Source organism: Coregonus lavaretus, assembly GCF_964263955.1.
Source record: "Coregonus lavaretus genome assembly, chromosome: 10".
Taxonomy (NCBI): Eukaryota; Metazoa; Chordata; class Actinopteri; order Salmoniformes; family Salmonidae; genus Coregonus; species Coregonus lavaretus.
Genome location: NC_139997.1, coordinates 37,557,505 through 37,582,626, shown reverse-complemented (window position 1 = coordinate 37,582,626; position 25,122 = coordinate 37,557,505). Strand labels below are relative to the sequence as shown.

At 43.3% G+C, this 25,122-nt stretch overlaps 1 protein-coding gene across 1 annotated transcript; it reads right to left on the bottom strand.

Annotated features, from left to right (window-relative positions):
- Window positions 1-349: 349 nt before the first annotated feature.
- Window positions 350-24,078, bottom strand: LOC311136584 (sacsin-like). The gene is made up of 8 exons (XM_084170771.1): window positions 24,010-24,078; window positions 23,753-23,798; window positions 22,828-22,915; window positions 22,517-22,628; window positions 14,050-14,196; window positions 11,969-13,400; window positions 11,775-11,863; window positions 350-11,664 (listed from the first exon to the last, which is right to left on the bottom strand). Exons 2-8 carry the CDS (start codon window positions 23,776-23,778, stop codon window positions 626-628), a joined length of 12,933 nt encoding a protein of 4,310 aa, XP_084026897.1. The 5' UTR covers window positions 23,779-23,798; window positions 24,010-24,078; the 3' UTR covers window positions 350-625.
- Between the last annotated feature and the right edge of the window lie 1,044 nt (window positions 24,079-25,122).

The following is a 25,122-nucleotide window of genomic DNA, read 5'->3' as shown; positions in this document are numbered from 1 at the left end:
GACAACCAAGCACACACTACCAGACTGTTCTTTTCTGATGAGTGGTGACCGTTCATACTGGAGATATCATTGATCATCGTTTTACTTGGAGACTGAATAATACTCAATTAATATCTATTAACGATGTCAATACTGTGTCAGCACTTCACCAATATCCTTCAAGTAAAATAAATTTGATTTCTGATTTTAAACCTTAATTGTAAAGAATGATCTCTAAAGTACTCGCTCTATGTAATGTGTCAGAGATGATGCAGAGAGAATGATCAATGTTTACTTTATTTAATCACATTTATATTTGACATTTATTAGCACAGAATACATCTTCAACATAAAGTGGAAAAACTAACATTTTACTGTATTTTTGTGAGCATTTAACCTATAACAAAAACAATTGATCTTTTAAATCAATGTATTCTTCAAAATAATTACTGAACAACTTGAATGATCATAATATACTTGCAGCTAAGCACAAGCTTACAACATGAAATATACATTTAGCATTTCTAAATCAAATCACATAGCATTTAGCATTTTTTTGTGTGCATTTCTAAAGAACTGGATGAAATAATCAACCGTTTGTTTTCTATCAATGCCCAATGGAAACATTTGCAGGCTATGTCTAGAATCAATTAATATACATTTCTATTTTGCACAGAAGCTTTGATGCCATGTCCAGTACCTCTGTTTCATTCTCACACTTGAACATTTTGTTTGGAATGTGTGGTAAGTGGTGGTAGTTTGGGTATTGAGTGGTCTTGGCGTCGACTCCCAGCTGTTTCAGTTTGCTCACAATGCTGGGTAGAGTGTCTAACTTGGGGCTGTAGCCAGACACCCGCTCAGCCAGGATGGAGATGGAACTGTTGCTGGAATGTTGTCCATGTCTTCTGTACTCGGCTGCTATGAGAGCCTTCTCCACGGCCTGATGTACCTTGAACAGAGTCCACTCTGTGGCCCTGCCTCCTGTGTCGTTGTGAGCAGCAGCTAGATCACACTGGGCCTGACTGAGCCAGCGCTGAGCCTCTGCTCGGTTGGGTTGTGGTACGTTTTCATGATATGTATAGAAGTTGTATCTGGTATTGTGGCCCCTTGTTCTGTAGAACCTCTCTCTCCCACACCGGTGGTGATGAGCTTCCTGGTTCCACTGTTCGTAGAAGTTTCGGAAATGTGTGTTCCATTGCGGGGATGATTGGTTCCCCGTCCTGCTGTTCTCAAGATCCTCAATTCTGTTTTGCAGATACTTGAATGCCTCTGTGGCAAGTTGTAGAAAGTCTAGGTTTTTGTCTGGGTGCCACCTCAGCCAGAGGCGCTTGATGGCCTTGTGCCTCTCCTCTGCAGACAGAGTCCATATCTCTGCCAGACATTTCTCAATGTCCTTTTTGGCTTCTTCCAAAGACTGTGGCAAGGCCCTTGTTGTTGATGACCGTGGGACTGACTCTGCCAGTTGTACCAGTTCCATGCAAGTTGCTCCAGTGGAAGTGGAGGAAGGCTTCTTTTCCCGTTTAAATTGGTACAGATCAAGGGCACCAACTTCGATTACTTTATCTTTCCCCATCTGTATTTTGTATCTGTGGGCACTCTGTCCTGATTGACCTGTTGGTACATACAGCTGTTCCACTACAACTGCATAACACCAATGCTCCTCCTCTGCCGTCTTCTTATAGGCAACGTATTCCCCAGCTTCATAGTTGTTGAGGTAGCTCATGTCCAGGGCGTCGTGCCACTCTTCAGGAACAGAACTTCCTGGTTCTGGCGGTCCTTTCAGGGATTCTTTGGTATCGGTGCTGCCAGTATCGGCGCTGTAATGGATACCGCTCTGCTCCAGAGCCATCTTGACATCCTCCATGCTATCACACGAGAGAAGGTGTCCCAGAACTAGCAGGAGGTTTGAGCCGAGAATGTTTTTGAGAAGGACATTAATCTCATTAGTCAGTCTCATGATGACCTCACTCTTCACTTTGTGGGCCGTGTCGTTGTTGTGTTTCAGGTAGAAGGTGCAACCTTGCTGGCCCTTTTTGACATACAGCTGTGTGGCAGCAGTGGTGCCACTCAGTAGCTCCTTGCCAAGCCAAAGCACTGTTTCAAGGCTCTTGCAGCAGGTGATCTCAATGCTGCCAAAGGCTTTCTCACACATGGTGGCAGCATCGCCTTGTGATACCTGGCCCTCTTTCTGCTGTCTAATGAGACAAACCAGACCATGCCTGAAGGGAGCGGAGGATAGATGTGCCTGAAACCATCCGCTGAACTCGCAGCCCTCCCCGTACTCACACAGTTGCATGTTGGATTCCACCACGTTCTCTACTGTAATCTGGGAGAGCATTTTGGGTCGTATCTCCAGGGGCAGCAACTGCAGCATTTTATGATGCTCATACATGTCGAACCCTAAATGACAGTTGCTCAGTTTCTCCAGGAGTTTCAATTTGTCTTTAAGAGCACCCTCCAATCTGCTAACCTGGAAGACTGTGTCATTGAAATACAGTGAGTCTGAAGGGTACAGTCTGCCATCTGTTGACGGTAGATACAAAGCCTTGGGAAGTTCTGAGGTCAACTGATTTTCTTTCAATTTCCTGATCAGACAAAATAGCTGCTCTACAGCACGCTTGACAGTTTCCTCCAGATTTGGTTGAAGGGTTTGCTTGTCGGTGGAATCTGCATGGATTTCTTGTAGCACGTTGCAGTACTGCTCTGCAGTAGGCTCGTCTTTGACGCCAATTTTCTTGAAGAATTCTGCATACCTAATATCCTTTGGAGGAATGCAATACAAATAGGGCCTAAACGTCACGTCATGAGGCAGTACTATAGTTGTTTGCATGGTCTTTACAAGTGCAGAATCTTCTTCCACCAGCACAAGAGGGAGGTCAGTCAACGGCTTGGGGTCAAACTCTATTGTTTGTAGATAGGTGTAAGATTTCCGGAACACTTCAGCTCGGGTTCCAACCAAGTCAGGTGTTTGGCATGGTGACTGACAGATGTTTCTGAGATTCTCTATCACACGTTCCGGAGGGGGCTGTTCAACAGCGCCTGCTTCTCTCATCATTGTTTTGTGCTTTTCAATACACATTCTTAAGTGCAGTATTGGCATGGATGTCCAAATTAGGGATTTGTGGAGGAGATTTTCTCCAAACAAACAACCTCTGATTGTAACTAAAGTCCTCTCCCCAGCAAATGACTGGTGGAAGCTGCACAACTTATTTTGAATTTCCACAGGAAAAACAAACTTAATGTCAGAAATAATTTTGAGAAAGTTTGGTGCTGACTTTTTGACACCCCTTTCCAAAATAGTTTCCAACAATGTAGACGACTTTAGTTTCAGCTCTTGGAGGCTGGTAGTGACTTTGGCATCCAATTCAATTTCATGAGCAAACTGAATTATCTCCTCATCTGACACAGTGCACTTCATTTCAAGTTCTATGAGCAGTTTCCATACTTGATCCTTATGAGATATGATTTCTCCATCTGGGAATATTTTCCAGAACCTTTCTGGCACAAATCTCTCTTGTGGCAGCATGACTTTGTACAACTTCTCATTCTTATCAAAGAAGTAAGAGGCCATCTGCAGATTCCCATGGATGTTCCGAATGAATTTCACATTTTTCATTGTAGAGATGATTTTTTCATGGTACTGGTAGTTGGGTTTTAATTGTAGTGACAACAACAGCTGGACAGAGTGAATCATTTGGTTCTCAGTTAGCTTGTGTAGGAAAGGCAGAATAAACTGTACATAGTACTCCAAATCATTTAATATTTTAATGCTCAGGTTTCCTGACAAGCTCTCATTTTCAGAGTTACATTTGAGGAAGATGTTGTCATCTGCCATGTACAAATCTGGAAAGCTTTCCCTGAACTCTGTTTTGAGGATGAATACATTTTGTTGTCCATCAATCCGCTGCCGTCTACCCTGTATGGTTTCAAATAGTGGCAATGACTTGAACTTTCTCTGGTAGCCCTGTTTGTTTTTAGATGAGCACATCCCAGACTGCAGAAAATGTAATAGTTTATTCAACTCATCATCAGAAAGATGCCGAAACTCTGAATGTTCCAGCTGGTGGACTTGGTCTAACACAGCACTGCCGTCACTTGTCTTCAATAACTCAGGGAGTAGGTACGGCAGATGGTCCATATGTCTGAAGAATTTAATGTTTAGTTTCATGAGACCAAGTTTCAGGAGGATAGATGACATGTCTTCTTTTGATTCAACATGAATCACACTGGACATCTTCCTCATTGTTTGGAGAACATGTTTGTTGTTTAGTCTTGGGCACACAACTGGCAAAATAGGGCAGTCAGAGAACAACTCCTTTATGGCCCTGAGAGCCTGATTATCACCTCCACCCTTTGTAGCTGCTAATTTGACTTGATCATCAAAGAATTCCCACAGCTCTTTCAGCCATGAGTGCATTGTCTCGTCTGGTACATGTAGCCTGCAGTGTGGATCAGTTTCACAGTTTTGAAGGAGTTGCAGAAGTATAGGTTTAAAATACTTTGCTGCGGCTGGAATTGTACATTTCTCAAGAAAGTTCCCATCTTCTAGAACCTTAACATGCTTGAAGTTGGTTGTGTAATCAGCAAAATCCTCTTGATGTCCATGGAACATTCCGTAAAATGTTGACAGAAGCTTGGGAGACTCAGGGTCGAACACTCTAAGAATCTGATCTTGAGTGAGAAGGAGTGGAAGTCCACTGACTGATCTGGAACACTTTTTGTTAGCATCTATTTGAAGTCCACTGTCTGAACTGGAAGTTTTGTTGCTAACTACAACATCTTTGATACAGTACTCCAAGAGCTTGGAGCATCTCTCTTTGTCTCTGATCAAAGTCTGCCCAATGGGTAGAGGTAAACCCATTTCAGTTTGAGTTGGATCATTCAGTGGTTTCTTCCTCAGGTAGTTTCCCACCGTCAAAGGACTGACTGTTTCCACATCAACTCCAGCCATTTTAAAGCAGGTCCATATTTCTGTCATCTTTGTGGATGAAGGAACCAACTGCATTCCAATATCCTCCAAAATAGAAATGACAAGTCCGTTGTCCATGCTTGTCAAATGAGGTGTGTCAGTTGGTTCTGTCTTTCTCACACTTGACCAGTCAACAGTGTACTCCTTTAGGTTTGTCAGGTGTGTTATTGACTGGGGTTGGACTTGACGAGTTGATCTGCGAAGTACTGGAACAACACAGAGTTCTCTTTCATTGACTGACCTGTACACTTCATGAATCATTTCATGCCAATCTTGGCCAATGTCTTTGGTAATTGTGGGGAAGAAGCACAAGTAGGAGCTGTCCAGGACTGAATCAATAAGATGTATGGAATTGGATTTCACTTTCTTTAGGTTGCAGATGTAATTCAGAAGGCCAGCGTACAGTGGGGCGATGATGTTCATTTTCAGAGACTCATTCCAATCAGTCTTCAAACTTTTCCCATCCTCTTTCCAGAGCGCCCGTCTGGAAGAATCTACCTGAAAGTGTCCGTTGACATGGACTGGAAGTCCAGTTTTACCAGGCAAGGGCAGGGAGCAGAACACTTGTCCAATGAAGTCATCCTGTTTAGGATGACAGCTTACACATGCTGCCAAAGCTGCCTGGGGAACTCTGCCAGTCTGTCCTTCCATATCAGTGTTTCCTTTAAAGGAGCCAAACTGCTCTGCAATGATCCACTGGCTTTGCCTTTTATCAGATGATGAAATCTTGACATTGTAAATGGCTTCATGTGGTGTTGTTGGTCCATTGGACAACAGGGATTGTTGTACGTGGTTTTGAAAAGAAACCCTTTCTGCAATGCTCTTCTCAGAAATACTTTTTTCAATCGAGAAAGTAATTCTGAGCTTTCCTGTGTTTGTGTTGATTTCATGGAACTGTATTTTCCTGATGTTCTTCAAGAAGAGAATCAATCCATCAGGGTCTTCACGGAGAGCTGAAGACAGTTCATCAATATCTCTGTCATTGACCTCATTGTTTGATATTTTTGAGGTTTTTGCCATGGCACACGTTCTGATAGGCAACCTAAACATCGTGCCATTTTCAAGAGAGAATTCCTTTGGGAGAAACGTATTGTAAACATCCATGAAGGTGTTCTTCAATTCCTTTTTCAGTGTGTACTTGCGGCCAGGTGATTCTCGTGATCCACCTTCAACATACTTCAGATTGGGATCAGATATGCAGAGCCATTTGTCACCGGTAAGGATCGAAGGACAGTCAGTCAGGTGGTAGACTGAGTTAAATCCAAGTCCATATTTTCCGGTTTTCCCTGGAATGTTGTGCTTTCCACCTTGTCCCAGCTGTTGAATGCCTCTCAGATCAGCATCAGAAAACACCTGGTTGTTGTACACACACAGTGCAGGGCCCTGCAGTGGATGCCATCTCTGTCCAAATGTTCTTTCCGTGCTGTGCTTTCTTTTGTCCCAAACAAAGTGAATTTCTGTGGCCTCTGCATCATCAGCATTTTGGATGAGCTCCTTCAGGATGTCCTTCTTTGCGGGATAAGCTGCAATTATATTTTTAATGCGGACGGTCAGTTCCTCATGTTGTCCGAACTCTTCGGCAAATGGTGAGAAGTTCTCTACTGAATGCTTTTGCAGTGTGTGGTGTCTTGTTGTGATCACCCCAAAATAAAGTGCAATGGGACGAGATATCTTTTTATGGCATAAAGTGACATCTTCTGACACTTCCATCCAGGGGCTGTCATTAAAATAGAGCTGGTTAGATGGCTGCAAAACACCACTTCCATCAGGTATGAGACAGTCATCTTGGTTTTCATCAGGTATGAGACCGTCATTTTGGTTTTCATCTTTGGCCTTGTATAATCCCCTTAGGATTATTATCAGGCAAATTTCTAGATCATTATTGGAAAGTGGGCTGATACCGTAGGCTTGGCTAAGTTTCTGCAGTACACAATGGAACTGTTCTGGTGTGAATTTCTTTTGAATGCCTAGACATTTCCAGAGCTCTTTGAATTTGGACAAGGCAGGTGGAAGCACATGAAGATACGGTTTAGCCTCAAATTTCTCATTTTTTGCCACAGATTTTACATCCACAAATCTGTCTTCAACCAGGATAAAGGGGAATGAGTGTGCCCCCTCAAAAATGGCTGTGGAGTCCTTCTCATCATGTAGCCATTCATTCAGAAATTTGTAACATTCATAGGCGATGTTGAAAAGCATCTGTTTGTCAAATGTTTCTGTGTGCTTGGATGCTTCCTGCAGCTGCTGAAGCACTGTCTCAAGTGAAGGGCTTTCACAAAGTCCCAGTATGCGTAGCACTGCATCATCACTGTGTATTTTCAGATTTGAAGAGTCTACCACAGACTGTGTCATGTCAACTAGATGGCGACATCGGTCACTGTAAATGTCAGTAGGCTTTTGAAGCCTGACTGCTTCATCCTTCCCTGCTCTATCATCCTTACCTTCCCATGTATTCACTGGAGCACATGCTGGAATGAACTCTGTGTTTCTCAGAGTCTCCCAGTGAGGCGAGGCTTCATCCTGTAAGGAGTCCCTCATCAGCTCCAGGATGCACTGAAGATGCTTGTATGCTTTCCCTTTGTCTTTTTGCCAAATGCTGGCAATGGTCTCTGCTCTCTCTGTGATGTCCTCCAAAGGGAGCTGGTCACTCAGCATCCCTAGTTCAGACAGACGTTGAATCCTTTTAGGGGAACAGAAGTCATTTTTGGTCCCCCCAAGGAACCGTCCTTCCTCTTGCTCAAACAAGTGTGCAACTTTTCCAGGGGGATTCACAAGTTTTTTGATGAACTGGAGTTGTCCACCTTTCTTTGTAGGAATGCATGGGTAGCTCCTCAGTAGATTGTCAATGGCATCGTCATTCAGGTCAATAGCATGCAGCACAAGAGCGTTCCTACTCTTCTGGTCCATAGTGCTCAGGTTGTTAAATACCACTTCTTGGTAAAATGCTTCCCAATCAAATGTTCTCTGTTTTAGAATCTTATCAAAGCCGGTCTGTATGAAGCTCTGTCTCACCCACGATGGCAATGGGACAACATGATAAGATGTGTTTGGATTGCTTTGACAAACCTTCATTGCAAGCTCTCCTACAGCTTTGTCCTCTTGAATAGTTGGGTGCAGAAATCTGGCATTGCACATTGAGCACCAGTTGTCCCCATCACTGAAGAGCTCCAGAGCTTTGCCAGAGAAGTGCTGAGCGATGGCGAAGTAAAATTCATCAACCAGGGGTTTGAATGTCTTGCTCACATTCTCTCCATTGGGCCAAAAGGTGTAGTACTGGTAACGTTGAAGGTCTCCATTTTTTGACATATTTTTCAACACTAGTAGTGTAGTGACATATGCAGTTGTAACAGCATCCTGCAGGAGAGCTCTATTCCAGTCATATTTCACACCACTCTCCCACAGACCTCTCCGATTAGAGGTCACAGCAAAGGATCCATTCAGGTTCACCGGGAGCCCTGTGGCAACAGAGAGGGGGAGGAAGCTGAAAGCCTGGCCAACCAGTTTGGCCTCTCCCGGGACCCATTTCCCGGTCTGTGGTTCTTTGTTTAATGGTACAGCAACACCTCCTATTGGCAAGGAGAACACAGTTTGCTTGTTGTCTGTCTGGACCATTTGTAAAGAATTTTGTGTCCCAAAGCAATTGTACAGGAGCCAGAACTGGACATCAGATCCATCACAATGTTGTTGAGTTAGTTCAGCTATGTTGGCGCTATGGCAGTCAATTACCTCTTGGCATTTCGCATAATGCTTCGTCAGAGATTTCAGAGCATCATTCTGCATCGTTCCTGGAGGAGTGTCCTCCGGAATCTTGATTGTGCTCACAACCTTTCTGGTGGCAGTGAAGAGAGTCTCTATTTGGTCGTCTTGAGGAGGAGTGGAAGCATCGCTCGGGAGGTTTTGAAGAGATACCGTCTTGATGTTCTTCAGAAAGAGGAGATGAGTTTGTGAGTTGATCAGTTCCTGTTGAAATTTTACTATGTCATCTCTGTCATACACATTTCCGCTGATTTCTGACTTGACAGCCTCCTCTCGTGTCCGGAAAGGTAGTTTAATGAGCGTGCCCTGGTAGAATTTCTGAGTGCTCTCTTTTGAAAGATTGCAATCAAAAATGCGCTCATATGGTCTGAATTGTCCAGGAAACCTGTGCAGAAGCTGCTCCCGAGATAAGTCGAGTTTGATTCCAGCATTTGCTTTGTTTTGTATGTGCTTTTGCAGGTGTGTAACATTTGGGTCAAGTATCAGTAGCCCCTTGCCACTGAGGATTGAGGGAATATCAGTCACATGGTACACAGCATTAAATCCTAGCCCAAACTTCCCTATTTTTTCAACCTCATTTTCCTTTGAGGCAGATCCGAGTTTGACAATGTTTTTCCAGTCATCCTCACTGAAGAGCTCATTGTTGAAGGCCCAGAGACATGGTCCCTGACAGAGGGACATGCCTTGGTCTATGAGGCTGTCCACAGGGTCTTTGTGGTCCCTGAAATCCACCATGAATTTACAGGTGTTTGCTCCAGCATCTTCTGCATTCTGAATGAGCTCTTTGAAGATGTCATTATCTTCGTCATACTCCTTCAGAATGTTCTTGATCCTCAGAGTTATGGGTTCTGACTGCCCACACTGCTCTATTCCAATTAACTCTGGACGCAGGATCCGGGTGCTGAGGAACGGGATGTTCAGCCACTCTGCCGTCGCCGGTGGAATCTCCACGTGGATGACATGAATCTCCTCCTGGTCGTGCTGTATATCCTCCAGACTGTTTCTGCTTATGTCACAAAACACTGTCTTGGACAACGGTTGCAGGGTAAATCTCTGACTCCCTGCCATGACTGGCACTGGGATATTGACCCTGACGGTCTTCTTCTCTCTCCACATCCAGTTCAGAATGGCTATTGACACTTTCAGCTCGGAGGGTTCGCCAAATGGTTGGGACCTTTCTTCAATGGTCTGTTTGATGTCATGAAGGATGTCCTCTATTTCTTTATCTGACAGTGATGTCTTCACTCCAAACTCTGTCAGCAAGGTGTTGTATGGAAGAAATTCATCTGTCACCCTCTCAATGTACGAGCTCAGATCCAAATCAGGTGGGTAGGCCAAGACTACATCATGAGGAAAAACAAAATGGTTGTGGATCCACAGCCAAGGTATGCATCTCTTGTTCGTCACTTCCCTGACCTCAGGAATGTGATCTTGCATGTATTTGTAAATGCTATGCAGCTTGGTTTTAAACTGCACATCTTTATCTGGATCTGTCATTGCCTGGGCCACAGCTGCCAGCGATGACATATTCTCCATAACCTTCTCAGCAGGAGGGAGACGTAACAAACCCAGTTTGCTGCTTACTTTCTGACTGAAGTCTCCAGTAAGAGGCATGACATGCCCTACAATGCCCTTGTACTCCGAATGTCGTATCTCCTCTGGCTTGTATAAACTTTTCCCCTTGTTCTTTTCTTTCGTGATGCAAGGATTCTCACAAGGGACCCACTGCAACTGTGAGAGGTGCTGCAGCTGCTGATGAGAGAACTGGGAGAGCAGGTCATTGTCATTCAATAGTCTTCGAAGTGCTTCTGCTTTTTTGAAAGCTCTTTGTGGGTGAACACGTGATTTCTCAATATGGGTGGCAATATGCAACACGTTGTCTGCTGAGACTTCCATTTCCTTTGTCTGCAATCCAATACGTGCTAAACTGTCAAGCATCTCTGGAGTCTGTGTGAACACAGCTGGAGGAAAAAAATCTCTTTCAAAAAGGACTTGGAAGGTTTTATTGTTTGGATCGAAAATGCTGGAGGTCTTCTTCAATTCTCCTTCATCTACTTCGATGAAGCTCAAATCCTTACATTTTGTGTACAAGGTCCCATTCTGTGAGAAGAGGATACTGCCATGCTGTAATATCCAGGTCATGATTCTCTCAGTCTCTTGTTTCTTGAAAGACTTCCTCTCAACTCCATCAATCAAATAAATGGCCGCCTGGGCGGTATCCAGGAGATCAACGTTGAGCAACAATAGGAGCCTGCGATCAGCCTCAGTTGCACACCGGACAATGGAATCCGGCATGGGGAGCTCTGTGGGGAGAGCTGGGGTGGAACTCAGAACCACTGCCTGCTTGGATTGGGCGGAAACGTATTCTCCGGCCATTGATTGGAAGAGAGGCATCTTTGAGAGCAGATCTCGCTCCTGGACTTTGAGAGAATTCAGAGTAGAGAGGTAGTCTTTGAGTTCCTCTTTCTCATGGTGAGGAGCAGACCTGATTCCAATGATGACCTGACTGGCAGCTAAGTTCATGAACACCTGTAGAATGTTCTGAGCCGATGGTGGTAGTATGTACGAGTCAAGATCTTGGTGCTTCAGGCATTCATCTCTGTTCACCACTGTTCCCCCAACCTTCTTTATCACTTTCTCGATTTTGTCTGGTAAGATGGTTTGCTTGCTTTTCCGAAAAATGATGGTTGGATTCTGTTGTAGTCTTGCAAGTATGACATAATGGCTATTATCGTGAAGAGGCTCGATGGGTATCAGAGGCATGCCTTCAAAACATCTCAGATCTCCCCAGTGAGTGTTGAGACATTGCCAGAACTCTCTGAGCCACCTCAAGGGTGGGTGATGGCCACTCCCTACCTCCCAGGTGACATGACCACCTGTCTGTTCCCAGTCCTTTGGGAGAGTCTTCTTTGCAAATGTAGCCACAATGTCAGCATCCACATTGAATACTTTGAATGTATCTACAATTACGGAGATATAGAAATAATAACCATGTAAAAAAACATGCAGGTATTTGCAATTCTACATGATATCCAAAACCTTTCATAATTTGTACAATATATTAACTTACTTGTTGCTGCTAGTTGCCTCAAATGGTGGATGCTAGTGGTGCTGAGATCATCCGGCAGAAACAGGGCTTTGCAACCTGGCAGCAGCACTCTGCATGATGAGAAGACTTACTTGTAAATTCTTAATGGAAGAAAAAGGCATGGATTATCCATATAAAAAATACTGCACTGTATATTTAGATTATTAAGAATTTACCTTGGAAATGAATCATTGTCAATGAGAGCGATGTCCTTCTCTTCATTTGTGAATGTATTGAAAGTCCCATCGCTGAGAGGAAGCATCTTCAGACCCCTGAGGTTGTGGTAATTCTCATCGCTCAAGATGAACTGCAGCAGAGACCGTTTGTCATCGTTAGAGAGGTTGGACACAGTAACTCTGCGGAGAACGTCCCTTACAAGAGCTGGAGTCACCCATTTCAGAGTGTCAGGTTCTGGGAAGGCCAGCTGTACAGCTCTGGAGACATGATATGGGAAGGTGACAAGCTTTTCTCCTCCTGCAATCAAGGTCCTGGTCACAGCAGCCATAATTTCAGACACCTTGGTGTTATTGGATGGACACACAGCCTCGGCGGGAGAAACAAACTGTCTTTCGTCTTCAGCTAGAGAGAAGACAGCGGTGTTCTGTCTAAATAGACGTTGTAGAATGTCCTCAGCAATCCCATGCCATTTGTGTTTGGTCTGACTGAGGTCTGGCCAGATGTTGTACACAGCTGAGACGGGGAGTGTGGAGGTCTTGGCTAGGTTGGTGGCATCCTGCAGCATCAGGAGGTATGTGTGAGGGAGGACCTCCTTCACCAGCAGCTCGTTCCACATCGCAGCTTCATCATACTTCTGGTCTTCCTCCTGCCACTTGATGTGTCTTCTGTTGTCAGTGAGGCCGAAGCAGGCGTTCACATGGACCGGGAGTCCAGTCTTGTTGGAGTCGTTGTTTGGAAGGGGCAGGAAGCAGCTCAGTCTTCCCTCAATCAGGACACTCTCCTGGCCACACGGAAACGCTATGTCAACATGAGGGTGGAAACTTAGCTTCTTGGCAAGTGAATCTAGCTCCGGTACATTTCCGTCTTTCATGCAACATGTTGTCACAAGCCACTTGGTCTTTGTCTGCTTCTTGTCGTTGGAGGTACAGGTGATGGTTTTGAAGCAGGTTGAGCCCTTGATGTTTGACTCACTCCTGGACTTCAGACCTGGATAAGCTGTGGGACTGGAGGAGGTCACTGAGAGCCGGGTGTTGACGGATCCATTTGTGTTGATGTGCTGCAAAGAGACTGATGACACGTTCCTCAAGAACAGAGGGCTTATGTCTGCATCTGCAATGAAGCTGTCGAAAAGCTTAACTACTTTGTGGTAGTCATAGAGGTTATCTGAGATCTCTGAGGCCTCACTGCGCAGAGGAAACCTAAAGAGGGTCCCTTTAAAGTGCTGCTCCTCCTGGATGATGTCCGTCCATCTCTGTCCACTGACTAGTTTGACGACATCTCTGAACGGTTGGAACTGATCCTGCAGATTCAGGAGAATTTTCTTGTCTTCCTCGTCCTCCAGAGACCACCGGAAGCCTCCATCCTCCTCAAACAGCTTGTCCTGGGCGTCCAGGAAGCCCAGGTACTTGGAACTGAATATGGATGGCACATCTAGAAATGATCAGATGACTGAGTGTGAATGAAATGCTGTAATCTTCCTGTGTATTATATAGATTTCCACACTATGAGGTTGGAATAATACTATGAAATTGTGAAAATTATGATAATTCCCTTTAAGTGTAAGAGCTGTTTGAAAAGACCTCCTGAATTTTCAGCCTATTTTTCTGGGATGGAGTTTTGGCCTGCCTGGTGACATCACCAGTGGTAAATTAGTTAATAGACCAATAAGAAAGAGTTCTAAAACTCTCTGCCAATAACAACTAGTTTTACGTTTTCCCCTCCCCACTCAGACAGTCCTTAGAAAATTCTTCCTTGAGAAATTGCTCTATGCTAAGAAGCTATTTTTGTTTCTTTTTGACCATTTTAATTGAAAACAGTCACAGTGAGTTACTTAATTGTTACCCAGAAATGATTTGATATTGAGATAAAAACATCTGCATTTGACATTTTATGAAAAGCTGGCTATAAAGGACAATTTAAACTTAGCAATGGGCGGTATGGCGATATTTCCGGTATACCGGTATAGATCCATGCGCTGTGATATGGATTTTAGCATATCAACCACACCTTGTGATATACAGTAGCTATTGCATGCTCATTGTTTGATTCTTTGTTGTGATAATAATACTTTGGTGTTCACCTGTTATGTGATAGACAGAGTTGAATCCGATCCCAAACCTGCCAACTTTGTTTGGGTCTTTGCGTTTGATGCTCCGGCCTGTGGTTGTGATTCCCTCCCAGTCCTCTGCTGTAAACTCTGCATTGTTGAAGGCATACAGCGCAGGACCTGCTCACAGACACAACAACAGTCAGTTATTCATACACATTAGGACTTGCTGACAGACACGACAACAGTCAGTTATTCATACAGCACAGGACCTGCCCACAGAGACAACAACAGTCAGTTCATTCAGTAGTTTGTCCCTCTTTTCAAAAATCTAAAGTGGCGGGGCACCACCATACCAGATTGAAAAGTACTGGGGCAAATGCCAGGTTTACCCATTACATTGTTGGGAGCATATAGAGTGTGGTACTTTATTTTTTTTGCTAATGCCAGCTTGCCACACATTTGCTGCCGACCCTGCGTGAGCCAGAGAGAGAATGTTTCCTGATGCTCAGACAATGTTTCCTGAGGCTCAGAGCATCATTCCAGCATGATGTTTAAGATTCTAATCAGAGCCCTATACTACGAATGAGGTTTGACGAGTTAGCGAGGTAACTTTGGTCCACTCTGAGTTCAACTCGGGATAACCAGTGACACGAAAGTGGCTCAACTTTTAGCCAGGTACATTTCTATGGCAAAAAATCATTCAGAACTAACCTGCTCCAGGGCAGGCTAACTAAGGGCTAACTCCATTTATCCTGAATGAAGGACCATTGAAATAATATTCCCGCCCTCTCGCAAAGATTGTGTCATCATCCCCTTCATTTGAGGAAGATGACTGATGAAATATTTGTATGTTTTTTTGTGTTAAAAAATAATGTTAAAATACCTATCACATTTAGTAATGACAGAATGCATTTGAAACTTCAGCACAGTAATACTTTTGTATTAATTAATAACACTATTTTATCGATAGGAGTGGGAAAAAAGGTGCTTGTGCATTGATAAGCACACCAAAGCACACAAAAGACAGCATTAACAATACGTAATAAAAGAAAGACGGCACTTCTAACAGCCTATTTCACACCATAGCCTGCTGAATCTTCAAGATAAAACATTTTTCATTTTGATTTCGGCACAAATGAAAAAGTGGCACTGACTCGCCCATGGATTGATGTTTCAGCATTGTCTCAATGTAGCGTTCGGCGTTCGACATGAACGAGCAGTTACTGCCCAGGCTCGAGTAAGCGGCGGGTGCACAATCAATATCCACCTTCATAACATGGATGAAGCCTGAGCTGGAATGTGAAGCTAACTGAAGCTGGCTAGCTTTATAAAACCCTGAGTAGATCTAGCTTGCATTGTAGTATACACCTCAGTTCTGCACCGGACATTAATCTGGGCATGTTACCCTGCTGTTTATCTGATGTTGTGGTAGAAAGCCCTTTCTACATTTGCTGCCTAGCAGTCAACATAACATGCAATGAGACCAAGGCAGCCAGCCTCAGACAATAGCTTATCCTGTATTTTATTCATTTCTGATGTGTTTATTAGTGTGGGGTTGTTGTAGTGTAATGTTGATGTAAAATGGAAAATTTCATAAATCACTGTCAAAGATCAAATTCAGCATGTTGGCTGTGTCTAATCAAGAGTGAGCCCTTGTGACATAAGGTTGAATTTCAAACTTAAGTTATTTATTTTGGGTCGTTCCATATGATTTCAATCACTTTCTGACTGCACTCCTTGTGATTTTAACGAAACCTTCCATACATACAGTGCATTCGGAAAGAATGCAGACCCCTTACCCTTTTCCACATTTTGTTACGTTACAGCCTTATTCTAAAATGGATTAAAAATATATATATATTCCTCATCAATCTACACACAATACCCTAAATGACAAAGTGAAAACAGGATTTTATAAATGTTTGCAAATTTATTAAAAATAAAAAACAGAAATACTCAGGATCTCAGACTGGGGCGAAGGTTCACCTTCCAACAGGACAACGACCCTAAGCACACAGCCAAGACAACACAGGAGTGGCTTCGTGACAAGTCTCTGAATGTCCTTGAGTGGCCCAGCCAGAGCCCGGACTTCAACCCGATCGATGATCTCTGGAGAGACCTGAAAATAGCTGTGCAGCGACGCTCCCCATTCAACCTGACAGAGCTTGAAAGGATCTGCAGAGAAGAATGGGAGAAACTCCCCAAATACAGGTGTGCCAAGCTTGTAGCGTCATACCCAAGAAGACTTGAGGCTGTAATCGCTGCCAAAGGTGCTTCAACAAAGTCCTGAGTGGCGCAGTGGTCTAAGGCACTGCATCGCAGTGCTAGCTGTGCCACTAGAGATCCTGGTTCGAATCCAGGCTCTGTCGCAGCTGGCCGCGACCGGGAGACTCATGGGCAGCGCACAATTGGCCTAGCGTTGTCCAGGGTAGGGGAGGGAATGGCCGGCAGGGATGTTGCTCAGTTGATAGAGCATGGCGTTTGCAACATCACGGGGGACCAGTATGAAAAAAAAAAAAATATATATATATATATATATATATATGTATTCACTAACTGTAAGTCGCTCTGGATAAGAGCGTCTGCAAAATGTAAATGTACTGAGTAAAGGGTCCGAAAACTTATGTAAATGTGATATTTACATTTTTTCCTTTGTAATACATTTGCAGAAATGTATAAAAACCTGTTTTTGCTTTGTCATTATGGGGTATTGTGTGTAGATTGTTGAGGAAAAAAACAAATGTAATCCATTTTAGAATAAGGCTGTAACGCAACAAAATGTGGAAAAAGTCAAGGGGTCTGAATACCTTCCGAATGCACTGTATTTTCCCACGGTAGAATTGGTCAGAAAGTGACTTTTTGGACCTGAATGGCAAAACATTCAGGAGATTGAGGTGCTCAAAGTTGACCCATTTTGTAAACCACACCCTACCATGATGTCTTCATCACTGAAAAATATAAACTGTTAAGTTTGATATACAGTACCAGTAAAAAATGTGGACACACCTACTCATTCAAGAGTTTTTCTTTATTTTTACTATTTTCTACATTGTAGAATAATAGTGAAGACATCAAAACTATGAAATAACACCTTTGGAAGTGTTAAACTAATCAAAATATATTTTAGATTTTAGATTCTTCAAAGTAACCACCCTTTGCCTTGATGACAGCTTTGCACACTCTTGGCATTCTCTCAACCAGCTTCACCTGGAATGCTTTTCCGACAGTCTTGAAGGAGTTCCTACATATGCTGAGCACTTGTTGGCTGCTTTTCCTTCACTCTGCGGTCCAACTCATCCCAAACAATCTCAATTGGGTTGAGGTTGGATGATTGTAGAGGCCAGGTCATCTGATGCAGCACTCCATCACTCTCCTTCTTGGTAAAATAGCCCTTACACAGCCTGGGAGTGTGTTTTGGGTCATTGTCCTGTTGAAAAACAAATAATAGTCCCACTAAGTATAAACCAGATGGGATAGCGTATCGCTGCAGAATGCTGTGGTAGCTATGCTGGTTAAGTGTGCCTTGAATTCTAAATAACACACTGACAGTGTCACCAGCAAAGCATCCCCACACCGTCACACCTCCTCCTCCATGCTTCACAGTGGGACCCACACACGCGGAGATCATCCGTTCACCTACTCTGCGTCTCACAAAGACAGCGGTTGGAACCAAAGATCTCAAATTTGGACTCATCAGACCAAAGGACAGATTTCCACCGGTCTAATGTCCATTGCTCGTGTTTCTTGGCCCAAGCAAATCTCTTCTTCTTATCGGTGTCCTATAGTAGTGGTTTCTTTGCAGCAATTTGACCATGAAGGCCTGATTCACAGTCTCCTCTGAACAGTTGATGTTGAGATGTGTCTGTTTCTTGAACTCTGTGAAGCATTTATTTGGCCTGCAATCTGAGGTGCAGTTAACTCTAACTTCTCCTCTGCAGCACTTGCAACTCTGGGTCTTCCTTTCCTGTGACGCTCCTCATGAGAGCCAGTTTCATCATAGCGCTTTATGGTTTTTGCGACTGCACTTGAAGAAACGTTCATTTCCGGATTGACTGACCTTCATGTCTTAAAGTAATGATGGACTGTCATTTCTCTTTGCTTATTTGAGCTGTTCTTGCCATAATAATGACTTGGTCTTTTACTAAATAGGGCTATCTTCTGTATACCACCCCTACCTTGTCACAACACAACTGATTGGCTCAAACGCATTAAGAAGGAAAGAAATTCCACAAATTAGCTGGTTGAGAGAATGCCAAGTGTGTGCAAAGCTGTCATCAAGGCAAAGGGTGGCTACTTTGAAGAATCTCAAATATAAAATATATTTTGATTTATTTAACACTTTTCTGCTTACTACATGATTGCATATGTGTTATTTCATAGTTTTGATGTCTTCACTATTATTCTACAATGTAGAAAATAGTAAAAAAAAAGAAAAAAAAGCTGGAATGAGTAGGTGTGTCCAAACTTTTGACTGGTACGGTAATTTGAAAGCTTACAAACAGGGTTGTCAAACTGTTTCATGGTCTATTAAGAAAACATTTTTTTATTAAAATAATTCATTTTTAAAACTTTAACGTCAATTATCTAAAAACTCGTAAACTCAGATTTTTTTCATGTTCATATCCACTGAGTATATAAAACATTAAGAACACCTGCTCTTTCCAAGACATAGACTGAACAGCTATGATCCCTTATTGATGTCACTCGTTAAATCCACCTCAATCAGTGTAGATGAAGGGGAAATTCTTGTTTCACTTGCAAGCCGTGTCGCCCTGGCACAAGATAGTCTCCCTGCTTCTTGGAGATTGTTGTCACCTGCCACAACCCTCCTCCACTCTCCTGGTTGGTAGTTGCCATAAGGGAGGGGCGTGTCAGCAAAAGCGGGAGGCAAGTATCTTGTGTTCGGCTCATGAGCTTAATCCGTGGAGGATAAGTAGTTGTGGAGGGCCACACATGCCTTCACAATATCCTTTGCCTTTTCAGGGGTACACTCGATTGGACGACCAAGAATCCTCATCCTTGCAGCCATGATGCCGAATGCATTCTCTATGACTCTCCGACAACGAGAGTGGCGGTAGTTGTAGGTACGCTCAGGTTCATTGCGATGGACACCTGTGAATGAGTGGTAACAAGAGACTATATTGTATGTCAGATATAAAATATAGCCTATTTGGTCAACCAAAACAAACACCATACCATTTTCTAGGAACCATATTTCAAAAGCCTTGATAAAATGACATGTCTCATATAGAGGTGTATAAATGTATACAGTAACAAGGGAAATTAGACACAGATAAAGTTACATTGATTCCAACTTTCTATTATCAACATACCTCGATAAGGCCGCATGAGGTTCTCATGTAGGGGGAAAGCTGCATCTCCCAGGAAAACATGAGGACTTGGCATTGTGGTACCTGGCAGGACAGCTGGCGGTTGAAAATTGAGGGTCTTCTGCAGCAGTTTGGACCCAAAATAACTCTTGAAACACTCCACCATCGCTCTCTCTGCCATATACCCCTACATCAGTGGAGGCTGATGGGAGGAGCTATAGGAGGACGAGCTCATTGTAATGGCTGGTATGGAATTAATGGAATGGAGTCAAACATGTGGTTTCTATATGTTTGATGGGTTTGATATCGTTCCATTTATTCCATTCCAGGCATTACAATGAGCCCGTCCTCCTATAGCTCCTCCCACCAGCCTCCGCTGCCCTACATCCACCATTGTGAACCTGTAGCGGGCATCACACACTGCCATCAAGATAATGGAGTGGGTACCTTTGTAGTTGAAGTAGTCGCTGCTGGCTCTGGCGGGGGCCCTGATCTGGACATGCTTTCCATCAATCGATCCAACACAGTTGGGATAATTCTAGAGTCCCCAAAAGTCTTGGGCAATTGTGGTCCACTGATTCCCTGTAGGAAAGGCTACAAAGTCGTCGTTCAGGGCAAGCCAAAGGGCTTTGCAGACCTCCGATACGATACTGCACACAGTAGATGAACCCATTATGTAGCTGCTCGCCACAGCCTGCTGTGAACTTCCAGAAGTAAGAACCCGTAGCGTTACATACAGTCTTTCAGCAACATCAAATGGGGAGCGTTCTATTTATATGACTGAAATGACACCCACCCTGTATTCAAGAGTATGCTGTGTCTCAACCGAAGACAGGCACAACACAAACACTTCAAATTATGTTAAATAGGGTCCAAGCTACAACATTTGTGAAAATTAGAAAAATCTTAGTTTACGCGTTTTTAGATATTTGACGTTAAAGTTTAATAAAATTACATTTTTTAAATAAAAAACTATTTTTCAAGAAATTGTAGAATAGTTTGACAACCCTGTTTGTAAGCTTTCAAACGATATCAAACTCTTACCTTTATCTTTTTCAGTGATGAAGACTGCCCAGTGACACGAGACTACCAGACAAGCTAAATTACTTCTATGCTCGCTTCGAGGCAAGTAACACTGAAACATGCATGAGAGCATCAGTTGTTCTGGACGACTGTGTGATCACACTCTCCGTAGCCGATGTGAGTAAGACCTTTAAACAGGTCAACATTCACAAGGCCGCAGGGCCAGACGGATTACCAGGACGTGTACTCCGAGCATGCGCTGACCAACTGGCAAGTGTCTTCACTGACATTTTCAACCTCTCCCTGTCTGGGTCTGTAATACCAACATGTTTCAAGCAGACCACCATAGTCCCTGTGCCCAAGAACACTAAGGTAACCTGCCTAAATGACTACCGACCCGTAGCACTCACGTCTGTAGCCATGAAGTGCTTTGAAAGGCTGGTCATGGCTCACATCAACACCATTATCCCAGAAAACCTAGACCCACTCCAATTTGCATACCACCCCAACAGATCCACAGATTATGCAATCTCTATTGCGCTCCACACTGCCCTTTCACACCTGGACAAAAGGAACACCTATGTGAGAATGCTATTCATTGACTACAGCTCAGCGTTCAACACCATAGTGCCCTCAAAGCTCATCACTAAGCTAAGGACCCTGGGACTAAACACCTCCCTCTGCAACTTCCTGATGGGCTGCCCCCAGGTGGTAAGGGTAGGTAACAACACATCCGCCACGCTGAACCTCAACACGGGGGCCCCTCAGGGGTGCGTGCTCAGTCCCCTCCTGTACTCCCTGTTCACTCATGACTGCATGGCCAGGCACGACTCCAACACCATCATTAAGTTTGCCGATGACACACAGTGGTAGGCCTGATCACCGACAATGACGAGACAGCCTATAGGGAGGAGGTCAGAGACCTGGCCGTGTGGTGCAAGGAAAACAACCTCTCCCTCAAGTGATCAAGACAAAGGAGATGATTGTGGACTACAGGAAAAAGAAGAGGACCAAGCACGCCCCCATTCTCATCGACGGGGCTGTAGTGGAACAGGTTGAGAGCTTCAAGTTCCTTGGTGTCCACATCACCATCAAACTAACATGGTCCAAGCACACCAAGACAGTTGTGAAGAGGGCACGACATAACCTATTCCCCCTAAGGAGACTGAAAAGATTTGGCATGGGTCCTCAGATCCTCAAAAGGTTCTACAGATGCACTATCGAGAGCATCCTGACTGGTTGCATCACTGCCTGGTATGGCAACTGCTCGGCCTCCGACCGCAAGGCACTACAGAGGGTAGTGCGTACGGCCCAGTACATCACTGGGGCCAAGCTTCCTGCCATCCAGGACCTCTATACCAGGCGGTGTCAGAGGAAGGCCCTAAGAACTGTCAAAGACTCCAGCCACCCTAGTCATAGACTGTTCCCTCTGCTACTGCACGGCAAGTGGTACCGGAGCGCCAAGTCTAGGTCCAAGAGGCTTCTAAACAGCTTCTACCCCCAAGCCATAAGACTCCTGAACATCTAATCAAATGGCTACCCAGACTATTTGCGTTACCCCCCCCCCCCCCCCCCTCTTTTACGCTGCTGCTACTCACTGTTTATTATCTATGCATAGTCACTTTAATAACTCTACCTACATGTACATATTACCTCAATTACCCTGACTAACCGGTGCCCCCGCACATTGACTCGGTACCGGTACCCCCTGTAAATATAGCCTCGCTATTGTTATTTTTACTGCTGCTCTTTAATTATTTGTTACTTTTATTTTGTATTATTTTATATTGTTTTTTTTTTGTGTGATTTTTTTTGCATTCTTTCTTAAAACTGCATTGTTGGTTAAGGGCTTGTAAGTAAGCACTTCACTGTAAGGTCTACACCTGTTGTATTCGGCGTATGTGACAAATAAAATGTGATTTGATTTGATTTGACATGGATGTCTCATGGTAGGGTGGGGTAGGCAAAACAGGTCAACTTTGAGCGCCTCTATCTACTGAATGTTTTGGCATTCAGGTCCAAACGGTCACTTTCTGACCACTTCCACCATGCGCAAACATGTATAAAAGGTTTCGTTCAAATCAAAATGGGTGCAGATATGGAATGACCCTCTTCAATCTTCCACAAATATGAAACAACCCTACCTTGGTACTTTCCCAGGCCATCAGTCTTGAGGCTCTGGCTGCCGTAGCATCTCTCATCATGGAGGAACACCACCTTCGACGCCCCGGCATCATCAGCATTCTGGATAAGCTCCTGGTCACAGCACAGATAGGGATAGGGACGTTTACATAGGTGCCTTTAACTAATGTTTGGATAGTACATTGGGCTATGGCGAACTTATACAATACAAGATGTTCACACTACTTCTTTAAATGTAGTGGCTTTAATTACATTTACGTTAAGTGTACAGAGTGAACAGATGACTACATGATTGATTTATTATCAAACTCACCTTCAATATCTGTCCACCATCAGGGTACCTCCGCAGGATGTCCTTCAGGTAATCAATGAAAGGGGGCGTTGTTGCAGCAAATGAATGTCTAAACAACAATAAGAAGTGAAGTGAAGAAGTTGGATAGTTTAGTCAAAGACAGTACAGTATGAATATAGGCTAAAGCTGCTTCTCCAATAGAAATCCCAGATCACACTTGTAGGCGATGTCATGGCGACGTTGACTAGCTAAACTCATAAACTCAAAGGGACTCCTTCGATATAAAGTTGTTTTTGACGAAAATTAAAATGTGTCAGTTGGTCACTTACACAAGGTTGGAGTAATAACATCTTCATCTACTTAAGACATTGGCTCAAATCTAGGTTGTGCCTTTAGATTTAAAAAAAATTAACAACTAAGGAAGAATTGACTTCTCAAACCCCAAACCCTGGCCTGGTCAGTTTGGTCTGTTTCGCAAGCGTTCCCAGAAGTCTCGCAATGTTGCGCCTCTGGGTTTAGAAACTCTGTGGTTTAGTTTTCACAATATGGTTGGAAATGAAACCTCATTCTTCTCAATCTATACCTTCTATCTACTAAAAGCATGAAGAAATTATGTTTAAATTCTGTAAATCTGCTAAATATAACTGACATTTGGTTCCATTTTTATAGCTTTATATAGAAACAGGAAATTATCTCAATAGTTAATCCCACGATGTATAGTGTTAACAAGGTAAAGCCACAGCATGTATAGTGTTAACCAAGTAAAGCATGTAGCGTTAACATGGTCAAGCATGTATAGTGTTAGCAAGGTAAAGCATCGTGCAGCTATAGGAGAACACACACGTTCCAAGCAACTAGTTAAAGCGTTCAACTGGTTAAAAAGTGTTTCACCGGTTAAAATGTTCTACTGGTTAGAATGTTCAACTGGTTAAAATGATCTCCTCACCGTGTTTTCCTCTTACTCGAACTCATCCTTCCACATTGGTAGGATTCTACAAGAACCAATTAATTTGTTATAATTATGGTTATATGGCTTGATGACAAACATAACTGTACTAATCAGACTGCAAACAAATGTCCCTATAGTTTAGAAATATAGTATTCAAGGATCAAGTAGGCCTAGCCTAGTATTAATAATAACTTATAATAATAATCATGATAAGACTTTTGTTGTATTTAAGATACATAAATTGATCAATTTACCTCAATCATTTCTTTGCGATCATGGAGTGCGATGGAGTAATCTGAAGCCACATATGTCATCAGATTCTTAGTAGACTAATGGTTTTATGTCATGTCTGCAGTCCCTCTACTGACTCTTCATTGTTCTAGTGTTTCAGTTTACCTACATTTCCTCCTCAGGGGTGAAATGAAACTTATAGCCTATTTTATCTTGTTCTGCCCTGCCAGCATCGGAATAACAAAGTTGTTTCCTGCTTTGCCATGTATGAAACGAAACTTTCATTAGGGCATGACTCATCTTCATCTTCTTCCTCTTCCTCTTTACGTTTTTATTAGCGCGTGATTCACAAACCCCAATAGGCCTTTAGCAAAAAAAGTGTGTATGAGTGATAGGTGGTGGGCTGACGCCGAAAACAGTGAAGTTGATCGATCTACGTCGAGGGAGGAGATACTTTTTTTGTATGTGACAATTAAATATTATTATGATTACTGAAAAAAAAATGTGCCACCTTCAATTCTTGCGCATTTTCTCAGAAAAAATATATTTCAACACTCTGCTGAGGCAAATTTACGAACTGATAAACTTGGAACCAATCAGAACTGTCGTACATACCCCTATGGATGAAGGCAGTCAATGGCTTGCTTCTAAAATGTAAACAGCCTCACATTGTGGCCACAGATATATAATCTATGGAAGGGTTTTGTAACCTCTTACCCTGGCAATTTGACTGTTAAACTCATGGGTACGCAAACAATGGATGCCAGTCCTGATTTTGAATCGGAACTACCATCTATGGGATGAAGTATTCTAATTCAGGCGAGCAGAACCTCCAGACTTCCTTAATTTAGAACCCATCGCGGCCATCGACGGCCTTCCTCTAAATTACTATAGCAGCCGCGAACGGCCTTGTTTTCTAACAACAATATCGCAAAATTAACTTGCTAACGAACTGTTGTCAGAAACCGGAAACTGGGTATGCTGTCATTTTACTTTTCATCGTTTTTAAAAATGCATTACTCAAAATGACAGCGTCGAAGCTGACATTACTTTTCACTGTGAAATAGGCTTTATCTATGTTGGTTGGTGATACGGATTCGCACACGTCCTTGCGCTTTGAATACCGATGATGTCGA

What these genes read in the sequence shown, in the direction of transcription:
- LOC311136584 (XM_084170771.1), bottom strand. Translation starts at nt 23,778, where the DNA reads ATGAGTTCGAGTAAGAGGAAAACACG. An exon ending in ATGGTGGACAGATATTGAAG is followed by an intron (nt 22,629 to 22,827) that starts GTGAGTTTGATA and finishes TGCTGTGACCAG; the next exon opens with GAGCTTATCCAGAATGCTGA. An exon ending in TGGCCTGGGAAAGTACCAAG is followed by an intron (nt 14,197 to 22,516) that starts GTAGGGTTGTTT and finishes GTCTGTGAGCAG; the next exon opens with GTCCTGCGCTGTATGCCTTC.